This window comes from Protomyctophum bolini (assembly GCF_963924005.1).
Source record: "Protomyctophum bolini genome assembly, chromosome: 8".
In the NCBI taxonomy this organism is placed as follows: Eukaryota; Metazoa; Chordata; class Actinopteri; order Myctophiformes; family Myctophidae; genus Protomyctophum; species Protomyctophum bolini.
The window spans coordinates 1584845-1598705 of NC_137869.1; the positions used below are offsets into that span (position 1 = coordinate 1584845).

A 13861-nucleotide genomic window follows, 5' to 3' on the forward strand; every position below is an offset into this window, starting at 1 on the left:
TATGTTTGTACGGTCTGTGGCAAAGGCTGTAGTCAAAAAAGTCATTTGAAATCACACATGATGACTCATACAGGTGAAAAGCCCTTTACGTGTACAGTGTGTGGCAAAGGCTGTAGTGAAAAGGGTCAACTAAAAAGGCACACGAGGACTCATACAGGGGAGAAACCCTTTACTTGTACAGTTTGTGGTAAGGGCTGTAACAATCAGGGTGATCTACAAAAGCATATAAGGACTCATACAGGTGAAAAACCCTTTACATGTACAGTTTGTGGCAAAGGGTGTAGTCGAAAGGATCAACTAAAAAGACATATGAAGACTCATACCTGCGGAAAACCAGATGACTGATGATGATATTTATGGACAATGCTGTAAGTTGTATGCTCAAGCAAACACGTCTGCCTTTAAATGTAGTCATCGTTCAACTACAGTGCATGTCATTATTTTTATCCATATTGCACACTGCTTTATACTGCCCACCTGTGGTCATTTTATAAGAAATCTCGTAGCCTATGCAAAGTTTGCAAAGTTGCACAATATATATGTAGGCAATGGGCACAATGCCAACTTTGAGACATTATAGATTTGTTTTCAAAATATAAGGTTTTCTTCAAAAACGGCTTTTGCAACGTCTGGATGTATCTGTAAACGGCATCGTGGAGGCACAAACCCCACTGAGCTGTTCACGCTATGCATACTTTAGGAACTGCCTGTGGGTTGAGTTTTGTACTACGTCCTTTTAGTGACTTTTGTCGTGTTTCCTTTGTCTGTTCCGTTTGTACCTTGTGTATGTGGCAAACGTTTTGGTCAAAAGTCATCTAAAAACACATCACTCACTCAAAGGTGAAAAACCCTTTGAATGTACATTTTGTGGCAAAATGTGTAGTCAAAAGAATGAACTCCAAACACATGATGATTCATACTGGTGAAAAATAATTTACGTATATATACATTTTGTAGCAAAGGGTGTAGTCGAAAGGATCAACTGCAAACATGAGGACTCGTATAGGGGGAAAAACCCTTTTCTTGTACAGTCTGTGGTACAGGCTTTCTACTATAAGTAACCATTCATGGAAGAACTCGTACAGGTGAAAAGCCCTGTATTTGTACAATATGTGGCAAAGGATGGAGTCAAGCGAGTGCACTAAAAGCACACTTAATGACTCGTACAGGGGTAAACCCCATATTTGTGCTGTCCTAAGCTGTGCCAATTAACGGCACACATGAGGACTCATATGTGTGAAAACCCTTTTATTTGTACATGTGTGTCAAAAGTCTTATCTAAAAGGACACATGGAGACTCGTACAGGGTTAAGAAAACCTTTAGTTGAAAGTTTGTGGCAAAAAATGCTTGGGTCACAAATGCACATCTGAAGTTATGAGGATTCATACAGGGTAAAAGTGATGAATAGTAGCAAATACTTTATTTTCACATAAGCGATCTGAGTAATGTCTGAATATCCACATTACTAAATAAAGTGAACACAATTTACAATTAGTGTCTGATTCTTATTACACTGGTGTTTGTCATTTTTGAGGGGCGCTAGCCCCTCCTACAGCCTTTAGTTACCGTCCACAAACTTTGTCTTAAACAAACAAATGAAATTGCCAATGAATTTTACTTCATAGTGTCTGAGCAAAAAGGCATAGTGTCTAGTTTACGTCATGATGAAGTACAATTATAAGATCACCCTTCACTTCACACGGGTGTAATTATTTTAATATACATGTCTTTCCCCTTTTTATTACAAAATTGATTAGATGAGTTCCTCTCTGTCGGGTTGAAACCTTGTATTACAACGGTGTGATCCTTTGTCGTGTTGAAAAATAATCCAAACTGACGATCGATAACACAGAGCGTAGGACCGAGCCACGCTAATATGGTATTCGTTTCGCATTCGCGTTCTTGGAAACGCCCTCCAGCCACTGCGTTAGTTTTACTGAGGTTAGGTTTAGGTATGCTTTACTGAGGTTAGGTTTAGGTATAGTTTTACTGAGGTTAAGGTTAGGTTTAGGTATAGTTTTACTGAAGTTAGGGTTAGGTTTAGGTGTAGGCTGTCAATCACAGCGACTGACCAGTCACAGCGCACCATTTACTCAAATGCGAAACGGGAACCATATCAGCCTGAGCCACCCATTGCTCGCCACCATTGCCATTGGAATGCATCGGGCCTCAATTTCCCAGAAGCCTTTGCAAGTCAGTGCGACGGATGTTTTTGCGTTCATCCGAACGCGTCACCTATCACACTCTGTCCGATGGAAACCCTGTAAGTCTTAAAACGTATTAAAATCGCAAATTATACAATTAACACCTGGTAATAACTATAATAACGAATAACTTGTGAGCGGAAGGGAAGCTGTTCTACATCGATTAACTCGTGAATGGGAGGGAAAGTTTTAATAATCAATTATTAAATTCAAAATTTTAAGACAAATGTTAATTGTATTCAGACAGAGGTAACACTACACTGCATGGACAATAAAACATTTATAACTTAAACATTTCCTTTTTTCTCTTGTTTCCTTTTTTCCTCCTAGACTTCCTGCACCTCCCTGAGTGTAAAGAGGAGGTTTCCCCTGAAGAGGAGAGGAGCTCCAGTCTGGTCCAGGAGGAACCACAACCTCCACAGATTAAAGAGGAACAAGAGGAGCTGCTACTAGGACCAGAAGAGGCTGGTGGGTCAATGTTGACATTTCTATCAGTGAAAAGTGAAGAAGATGAAAACATAGAGACAGAGCCTCTAGCCAGTACATCAACTGAACACATGAAAACACAAGCTTACATAGAGTCCTGGGTGTCATCACACCCCAAACATATCGACCAGCCCCTCTCATCACGCTGCTCTGAAACTGACACAGATGACAGTGAAGAAGAAGAAGAAGAAGAAGGTGATGACAACACAGAGACAGAGCCTCTAGCCAGTAGCTCAACTGAACACATGAAAACACAAGCTTACATAGAGTCCTGGGTACCGTCACAACCAATGGATATTGACCTGCCCCTCTCTTCACACTGTTCTGAATCTGATGAACCCTATGCCTGTACTGTCTGCGGCAAAGGCTGTAGTAAATTAGCTTATCTAAAACAACACATGATGAGTCATACAGGTGAGAAGCCCTTTACGTGTACAGTTTGTGGCAAAGGCTGCAGTCAAAAAGGTCATCTCAAAGCACACATGATGAGTCATACAGGTGAAAAGCCCTTTACATGTACAGAATGTGGCAAAGGCTGTTGGGATCTAGCAAGACACATGAAGACTCATATGAATCGTAAACGGGAAAAGCCCTTTCATTGTACAGTATGTGGTAAAGGCTGTGTAAACTCAATTCAACTAAAATACCACATGAGTACTTGTGCAAACACAAGTGATCTTAAAACCCATAGGGTGACTCGTACAGTTGACAAGCGTTTCACATGTACAGTTTGTAGCAAAGGCTTTATTGTAAACGCTCAGCTAGAAATGCACATGAGGAGTCATACAGGAGAGAAACCCTATGTTTGTACAGTTTGTGGCAAAGGCTGTAGTCAAAAAGGTCATCTAAAAGCACACATGCTGACTCATACAGGAGATAAGCCCTTTTCTTGTACAGTATGTGGTAAAGGCTGTGGTCAAAAGAGTGAACTGAAAAGACACATGAGGACTCACACAGGAGATAAGCCCTTTTCTTGTACAGTTTGTGGCAAAGGCTGTAGTCAAAAAAGTCATCTAAAATCACACATGATGACTCATACAGGTGAAAGACCCTTTACGTGTACAGTATGTGGCAAAGGCTGTAGTGAAAAGGGTCAACTAAAAAGGCACATGAGGACTCATACAGGAGATAAGCCCTTTTCTTGTACAGTATGTGGTAAAGGCTGTGCAAACACAAGTAATCTAAAATCACATATGATGACTCATACAGGTGGCAAACGAGTAATCTAAAAAGAAAACATGATGACTCATACAGGTGAAAAGCCTTTTACATTGTACAGTTTGTGGCAAAGGCTGTAGTGAAACGTGGTCAACTAAAAAGGCACATGATGATTCATACAGGGGAAAACCCCTTTACTTGTACAGTTTGTGGTAAGGTCTGTAATAATCAGGGTGATCTAAAAAATAATAAAAAAGCATATAAGGACTCATACAGGTGAAAAAAATAAAATTTACATATACAGTTTGAGGCAAAGGGTGTGCAGTCGAATAAAGGATCAACTTAAAGGAGATATGAAGACTCTAGCCTGAGCTAACGCTAGACATTTCTGGCCTAGATGGGAGGGCCGCGGCTAGAAAAACGTGCACCCTGATTGGTTCACCCATCTGTCCGTCAGCCCCCCCCCCCCCCCCCCCAGTGCAGCACTGGTATTGTGTCGACCAGAAGCAGAAACCACTGGTTGCTGGAGTAAACCATTCTAACGGACTGTCAAAGTTATTTCCACAGAGTCGGCACACGTTGGGTTTTTTCTTAGACGGTGTGGTGGGTTCTTCAGCCATTCTCCTCATTTTCCTCGCATAGCCTCGTTTGAATTGCACTGGTAATGATTTCCTCACGGTGTTATTTTGAGGGGTGCACACCGCTCAGAGCCCTGACGTCACATTATTTGGAGCGATCCCACTTTTGGACCAGTGCGGCCCATGCGTAAATCCAGGCTTTCATTTTTCGCGCAGACGAAATGAAAGCCTGGGTATCGAGGCTATGAAGACTCATACCTGCCGATGAGAGACTGATGATGATGGTTATGGACAATGTTGTAAGTTGTATGCTCAAGCAAACACTACTGCCTGTAAATGTAGTCATTGTTCAACAAACGTGAATGTGTTATTATTTAAGGAATATTGCACACCGCTTTATACTGCCCCCCAGTGGTCATCTTATAATAAATCTAATATGCAAAATGTTATATAGTCACAACACCAACTTTGATGAGGCAGTATTGCGTTATCTTCAAAATATAGGGTTTTCTTCATTTCCTGAAATGTTCATCTGATAAATGAACATTTTAGATTATTCCTGACAGCAGAGATATAGACAGTATAATTCATCATATACGGCGAATTAAACACACTAATCAAAAGGCGGGTTTAGCGTATTAAGCAGAGGCGATCGTTTGATTAAACAATTAGCGGCCGTCAAACTGTAATGTTCAATTCCACGCAACGTCTGGATGTATCTGAAAACGACATTGTTGTGGCACTCTCAAACCCCACTATGAGCTGTTCACTGTACATCCAGAAGGGTGCACTGGTTGAAATGCTTGTGTTTTGTACTATTTCACATTCCTTTTAATGACACTTTTTATTGCCTGTTGTGTTTCTTTTATGTATATTCCTTTGTACATTGTGTATGGACCAGAGTTCGCTAATAAAGTTTGAATTGAATAAGCTCTCAACTTGCGATGTGTCAAAAGTTATGGTCAAATGTGTCGTCTAAGTTTAAGAACACACGGCTCATACCAAAACCCTTTGAATGTACAAAGGGTGTACTCGAAAGGATGAACGGGAAACACGACTCATAGGTGGAAAAACCCTTTATATACCTTTTGTGGCAAAGGGTGTAGTCGAAAGGATGAACGGCAAACACGAGGACTCGTATAGGGGAAAAACCCTTTACTCATACAGCTGAAAAGTGCTATATTTGTACATACATATATATATATGTGGCAAAGGATGTAGTGCCTTTTAATTCATCATATATGTTTGGCTCAGCATCAGTTAACATATCGTCAGTTAACCGTTTCAGTTCACAGGACGCCTCAGGCCGTCTTAAGGATTGGAACCGAGAGGTGCCTTCGACGTGTGTGGCCGTCCTAGCGCACCCTCAAAGATACGGGGCGAGATAAGAATATTCAGAATTTTTCCTATTTTCTTTTTTGGCATTTCGCTTTTCGCTTGCCGTATGCTAACGCTCTGTGCAATTATTAGCTTGTCATTGACTCCCATGTTAGCGCGGCGGAAAGAATGACTCGTATCTCCTCATCCAGGGCGCTCTCCGTGGTGATGAAAGCATCGATATGCTGGCGCTTCATTTCTGCTCCTCATCCGTCTCTCCCGCAAAATATGAACGCTTTTTGGAGCGTATATAAATATATTAACATGATCGGGGATTGTGAGGTCACTTTGTAAAGTCAACTTTTTTAAGAAAGTGTTTCCGGTTCATGGCTTTCAGAGTAAAAGCGATCAGACAACTCTGGCACCCCGGAGCTTCTATTTTGATGCACTTCCGGCACTGATTGTGTTTAACATCATTATTACGTCACCATCGAGAGCCAGTTATACCCTGGCATTGGTACATATATCTTCATCACGTCATATTCTGCTACGAGACATACGCATCAAACGACCCAATCAAGTAACCACAGTATACTGCTAATCAATTTACAAATTACACATACATCAAGATTCAAGACTTTATTGCCATGTCAACAGAGTTGATTGGAATTTGTTTCAGTGCACTAAAAACATACATACGATACATACACATATTCACATCACATAATCAGACAGAACACGATACAAAAGTACAGACATCAAAACGTTACAATTCATGTTGAATAAATGAATAGCAATTCATCACAGTTCATAGTTTTACAAAGCAGCTTCACGCTGTAAAGTGCGAGTGAAAAGGGGGTCAGCATTCAAGAGGCGGACTCGACAGAGTGCAGTTCTAGTTTAGACTATTATTTACACACTCTAAAGATTATTTGATGCCTCGACTAAGTCTGGAAAATCTGCTTTCAAGTGCGCTGCCCCACATACTTGGAACACCTTACAGACTTCACCAAAGTACAGCTCTCTTCCTTCTCTATATCGCTTTCAACTTGATATATCAACGTTGGTAAATATCAACTGTAGCCTACCTGTTTTAATTGAGTTGATCACTATGTAATGTTCCTTTACTATTACTACCAGTAATTTACTTTATTCATCTATGTTTTGTTTTCTCCCGTCCCCATTTTACATTGTTGATGTGTTGTAATCTCGGCACCACTGGAAAAGAGGGTCTCAGCCCTCAGTGTGTTCTCAGAGTACTAAAAGTCCCGTAAAAGTGTTACATATTGTAACATATACAGTTAATATACGGTAATATACAGGTGTGATGGTACATATACAGTTAATATACGGTAATATACAGGTGTGATGGTACATACAGTTAATATACGGTAATATACAGGTGTGATGATACATATACAGTTAATATACGGTAATATACAGGTGTGATGGTACATATACAGTTAATATACGGTATAATATACAGGTGTGATGGTACAATTCGGGAGTTTACCGGAGTTTGTTGGAAAGTTTAACGGGAGTTTTCCTGTAATATACACATCCGTAATTCCATGCTTTTTGCGCAGTGGGCGCATAGTCACAGCATTTTTCCCGCAATTTCCGCAATTTCCGCATTTTTCGCAATTTCCGCAATTTTCAATTTCCGCAATTTAAAAAAAAAATGATGAGAAACGAGGATAACTTTTTTTTTCAAAATTTCAAAAAACATGGGCTATAACCCATCGTTTTTGTCATTTCGTAATTTTTTTCAAATCCTCAAAAATGATGAAAAACGGCGCGCTATAGTATGCCGTTTTTTAATATATATTTTTTAATTCTCTGAGACTCAACTCAGAGTAAGACATCGTCTCTAGCTGCCGTTGCCAGCGATTTCCAGCGGGTTTTCTTTTAACCGTTGAAGACCTATTATAAAACATTCTCATCCACCACAATCCACTCACTGTAGTTCAGACTACAATGACCATGATGCTTTGCTGCACTCGCCCCACCTTGTGGAGAGGGGGGAGGGGCTGTCTTACTGAGACAACATGTAGCCCAGACTACAATGACCATGATGCTTTGCTGCACTCAGCCCCACCTTGTGGAGAGGGGGGAGGGGCTGTCTCACTGAGACAACATGTAGCCCAGACTACAATGACCATGATGCTTTGCTGCACTCAGCCCCACCTTGTGGAGAGGGGGGAGGGGCTGTCTTACTGAGACAACATGCGTCTGCCCCTTAGAGTATATATGAATAGAGACGGCATCCGAGTTCTCCTTCCGTCCACTTGCATTAAGTTGCTCAAAAGCGCATCAGGCGATTTCACTCCTCCTTCCGGGTAGGAACTTGCGTGACCATATTAGCCATCCTACATTATGATGCAATCATGCAATGACATCACAACGGTGTAATTGTTCTTTATAAAGCCTTGTCCGATACTCTAAACATCAGTTAGTGACTTGCAACGAGGAAACCGAGCTGCCTTCATCCTAACAAGTTCATCTGTAAACTAGTTGTCAACACTCATTGACGGTGGAGCTGCTGAAATGTTTCACTGGACGATACATCTGGAAGGAGAACATAGGGAGGACCAGGCTGCTGCTGTGGTGGTCGGACACGAGATCTACTGCTTTGGAGGAGACAGAAACCAGAGGGGAAGAGATCACATTGAAGTTAAGGTCTTCAACACTATGTCTATATGCTGGAGGAGGTTGACCCCAGTGACCCCTGGAACAGGAGAACCTCACCTTGAGGGTCCCTCTGCGCGCCGGCGCCACACAGCTGTGCTGATTGAAGATATTGTCTACCTCTGGGGAGGATATCCGTACTGCAATGTGCTTTATGCATTTGATGTCGACGCCCACAGATGGTTCAAACCACAGGTTTCTGGAACCGTTCCAAAGGAGAGGAGGGACCACTCAGCCTGTGTTTTGGGGAAGGTCATGTTTATTCATGGAGGATTCACCCAGCTCACTGAACACACTAATGACAAGTACAATGACATGTACAAGTTGGACACCACCACAATGGTCTGGACTTTAATTAACACCAGAGGAACTCCACCTCCTTTTTCAAAACGTCACTCTGCTACCATCATCGGGACAAAGATGTTTGTATTTGGAGGATGGTTGAGTCATCAGTACTACAACACCATCAGGGTGTTTGACACAGAGACCAACCTCTGGCTGGACACACCTTCTCCACAGCTTCTACCAGCAGGACGCTGGGATCATTCAGCCTTTACCTACAATGGAGAGCTGTACATATGTGGTGGTATGGATACGAGAGGAAACCTAAATGATGTGTGGAAATTCAGTCCAGAGACCTTCTCCCGGAAGAAGGTTGAGCCCAAGGGGAAACGCCCGCCTCAGATGCATAGGATGTGCTGTTGCATGATGGGAGAACGTATCATCCTCTTTGGAAGACGATATGACCTGTATGTCTTAGACTTCAGTCCTAGCCTCAAGACATTATGTAAGCTAGCAGTTATTCAGTACGGTCTGGAGCAGTCTGGACTCCCACACAACATCAGGTGGGAACTGGCAGCCATGCGTACAGCGAACAGCAACTGAAAGGATAACAGTCCTCTAAACCCACGAAGCCCAATAAAAACAAATAAAAAAAACTCGGTTCTGTCATTGTGTGTAAAAGAAATAATACCCTAGTGGGTCCCAGAAGACCCGTAGTGGTGTGTGACTGTGTGTGTGTGTGTGTGTGTGTGTGTGCAAATAACACTGTCGTGCCAATAATCAGTGGCGTGCACAGATAGACACTAGGGGGTGCTAGAGCACCCCCTGCCCTTTTGGCAATGTGCTCTACAAATTCTTCTTAATGTGTAGTGTGTGGACCATGGTGACATTGATCAAATATTGATAAAACGCTTCTACTATATTATTTAGGCCCCCACAATCTAAAGCTATGTTTCTATGTCAGTGGTTCTTCGATAATAATAAAAAAATAGCAGACCTATACAAGCTCGTAGCGCGCGCTACGAGCTTGTAGATCTGCTATTTTTCAATAGCTAAAGCACCAAAATGGGTTCCCGCCCCAAAATGTGCTGCACAAGGTGCCCTTTTTTTTTCTTCACTTGAGCACCTGCCCCTCTAAATGTCTGTGCACGCCACTGTCCCTGGGTCCTGGTAACAGCACCAGTATCCTTGTATCGAACAATTCTCTGCCAGCGTACAGCCCTTCTCTGCAGGCTACCACGCACGCACGCACACGCGCAAAGTTACACTTCTCACGGCAGGGCTACACCAGGCTTTTCGCGCACGCAAATTTGCGCGTGCACGTGTGTGCGTATTCGTGTAACGCGCACTGAAAAGCCTGGTGTAAGGGGCACGGTGGCACAGTTGGTAGTGCTGTCGCCTCACAGCTAGAAGGTCCTGGGTTCGATTCCCGCTGGGGACGCTGTGGGCACTGGCGGCGTGTTCCCTCCTCTGCGTCATCAGTGCCCATACCGAGGCGGGGGTTGGCGATAGGGCCTTTCTGTGTGGAGTTTGCATGTTCTCCCCGTGTCCCCTAGGGTAGATACCCTCACAAAAACATGCCGTAATCCTGGTCTCTAAACTGCCTCCCCCTGGCCAGCCGGGGCGCCTGATGGAGGGGAAAGGAACTGGTCGGAATAACGTGTCCCTTCCACGCGCTATGTCAGGCCGGCGAAATTCCCGTCTGTCAGGTGAAAAGAAGCAGCTTGGACTCCTCATGCATAGAAGGAGGCATGAGGTCAGTCCGCTGCCCCCCCCCAGGTTGGCAGAGGAAGTGTAGCGCCCAGGATTACATTAGATAATTGGCACTGGGTGAAAAAAGAAAACTGGGTTAAAAAATCGTGGGATAAAAATTAAAGAAAAAAGAAAAGCCTGGTGTAGCTTGGCTGTCACTTAAACTGACATATGATTCATGCATGCTGACAGATTCCTAGCTGCTTTATACTGCAATCCTTTCTGCGGCCACGAGATGGCACAAATATACACTTTCCAAGCAAAAGAAGAAACACAATCATCATTTAAGCATTGATTGATTTAAGTATTTATTTACAGTTTGCATAATTACAGTACAACTCATTACAAACAAAATGTTAACTGTGAGTGGACGACACCATAAAGCATTACACTTGTTTACAAGAGGCTCCACCGCAGAGGTTGTAACTTGTACTCGTCATACAGGTACTGTAATATGTAATAGTCATAATTATGTACTGTACTATGTCACTGATGCAAGAGTAAATGGTGCATTTATATATAATAGTTTCATCCGTGGCTCTGGGGTGAGCACTTATATATTTGAAATCTGAACATTTACATAGACATTGACGTTGTAAATGGGAATGCCAATAAACACTATAGCTGTAATTGAAGGTTTCCTTAAACCTTATTTAATTTCCGATATATACTTATTTATTTTATTAATTATTTCGATAATCTTCACACTTTAATCTATATATATATATTTATGCTACAAGTGGAAGAAGTAGCTTAAAACTAATAGGCTACTGTAGTTACTTTGTTACAATTTTAATCCAACTTGAGAGGGGCACACACACACACACACACACACACACGCACACGCACGCACACACACACACACACACACACACACACACACACACACACACACACACACACACACACACACACTTTCTGTTAGGATCGACAGCTTATTACTTGAATGTGAAATACTGAGAGCACAAAAATGCATGTAAAAGCGGATGGGATTTATTTCTTAATGAACAAGCATTGCTCATTCAAATTCAGTCAGTGTTTACATGTGTTTTTCAGAATGGCTTCAACTATATAATTTATAGTTGAAGAAGCCATTCTGAAATACATCTGTCTCATCGGCACATACACTTCCACTAGCCCAAATTTTAACATTTTTAACCAAATGGTGAAGGTGAATTATGACTTTGCGGTGTGAATTTAGCTATTTCTTCTTCAATAATGCGTGGGAAGCCGGCTCTTCTACATAGACTTCTATTGAAAAGGGACAACCGGAAGTTTGAGGAATGCATTGGAGTCAGTCATGAACCCACGTGACCAGGCTGCTTTCTGCCCCCCTCAATGTCGCAACTCTGTCTTTCTACTCTATTATGGCTCTGTCAGGCCAACGAACGTCCACTTTGTCTCAGCATTCACTGCGACAGAGAGATACAGGCACAGCCACGTCCTAAACCGAGCGAACACTTCTCTACTGTACAAGTACTTTGAATATACGTCACCGAACGTCCTTCTTTGGAATATGTTTGTATGATGTAGTCTTTCAGGTAAGCGTCTTTGTTGCATACTAGTCTGTATCATTGTACGGACGTATTAGTATCGTGTCTCGTGCGCTAGCATTCGGGCTATATGCATGCTAACGTTGCCTTGCTATAGCCGCGTCAGGCCTCCAGGCCAAGCCACCAGTGTACCGTGAGCTAGGACAAGCCACCTAGGATAAGACTTCCGGTGGCCGAGCTCTTCAGAATAAAAGTACCCGCAAAAGTAAACGCAAACGATGGATTTGCACACAATAAACAACACATTAAGTATTTAAACGAAATTATACAACACAAATTATGTTTCTGTGTATTTTTATTACAGTTATTAACACTAACAAATTATCTAAATGGATAAATGCTGTTCACTGGAGTGCTTGTTCCTTACAAATACTGACACTGGACAAAAGACAGCTCTTCGAGGCAGCTGTTGTGACAACAAACAACATAATTAGCTGAAAAAGCAAGCCCAAAGTCATTAACAAGCAGACCTGGCAACACTGCTTGCACGGATACTGTGAATAATCTGATGTCAAGGTTGGGTTTGACATATTTGTGTTTCTGTCCTGCTACTATCCCAACAGGACCAGAGGCCACTGCACATCAACTGTCAATCAGGATATCCAGACCCTGCAGTCTCTTCAAACTGATGTCATCCTGCCAGACGGACAGTTCAGCAATGAATGAGAACCAAATAAGAGGTAAAAGATAAAAGAAAAGACAGACGGCTTCCTTGGGTGGATTTCTATTTGCTTTGCAGGTGGCAGCTCCGTGTGCATGCATGTAGGGCTGGGTATCTATTAGGGCATGAATAGAATATTCAAATATCCAAACACTATACGACACTGTCAATTAAGATTTGATTATCCTCTAATATTTTTTTTTAAATATTTATTTGGATTTTTCTTTTTCTACGAAAGACATGCAGCTCTGTGGTGTTGGTAGTAGTTGTTGATTGTTTATTGTTTAATGTCATATTGCCATACCGTTACAGTTGAGAATATATGAATCATAGACGTGGGAAAAAATGAAGACACGAAAGCTGCCAGCATAGCAGTAATCATGCCAGCCAGAAGAACAGTTGTTGCTGCCCTCTGGTGGATGAGTAAGGGATAATATCTGGCTCGGTGGTCATTGTCTATATCAGGGTTCCCCAATTAATTTTCCTCAAGGGCCATATTTTGAGTACGGTACCAGGCTGGGGGCCGAGTCTGCACACGCGAGGCCCTGAAATTAATGATCAGGGCAAGACCCCATTTGAAAAGGACCCCCAGTTTGACATGCAGAGGCTGCTGACCCACATTTAATGCCATTTATAGCTGGGACCCCCCTCTGCGTGCCGCAGATGGCCCGCGGGCCGCTAATTCACCTTCAGGGAGTGTAACCTCCTCGGCTTCGCCTCAGTGGTGAAACAGATAATTATCCCGCTTATTACATTATGCTACCTAACATAAATTAACACATTGACCCAAAAAATAAAAATATTCCATGAGTTTGCGCTGGCCAGCGGCAGGGCTGCAGCTTTGTCGGAAAACAAGGAAGTGATTTGATCAAATAGAATCAATTTCCGATTGTCCTGCTTCGTCTATTTCTCGCTCAAATGTTTTCAAAAACATTTTTTGAGAGCAATGTTTAGCTGTGAATGACATTGTGTGTCGTTAGTGTGTGTTTAAATGGCTGTCATGTTGGAAACGGCAGTAAATCAAGCGGGTCTCAGCCGCGCAGCCGGTTCTCAGAGGGTTTGATTAGGCAGAGAGGTCTGTTATACAGCGGGGAGTACGTGGTCATTATGATGAGATAAACTCACCGCTGAATTAAGAGATTGACCAATCGGAATCAAGCATTCAACCACGCCATGTAATA

The 13861-nt window shown here is 42.4% G+C and overlaps 1 protein-coding gene across 1 annotated transcript in view; it reads left to right on the plus strand.

Moving 5' to 3' along the window:
* Positions 1-13861, plus strand: part of LOC308319529 (uncharacterized protein) — a gene marked incomplete at its 3' end in the record, with an annotated part of 40124 nt that overhangs the window by 11283 nt on the left and 14980 nt on the right. The window contains exon 5 of the mRNA XM_080769634.1: positions 2536-2673. Within this exon, the coding sequence (XP_080625760.1) occupies positions 2536-2673 (138 nt within the window). The remainder of the gene's footprint in view (positions 1-2535; positions 2674-13861) is intronic.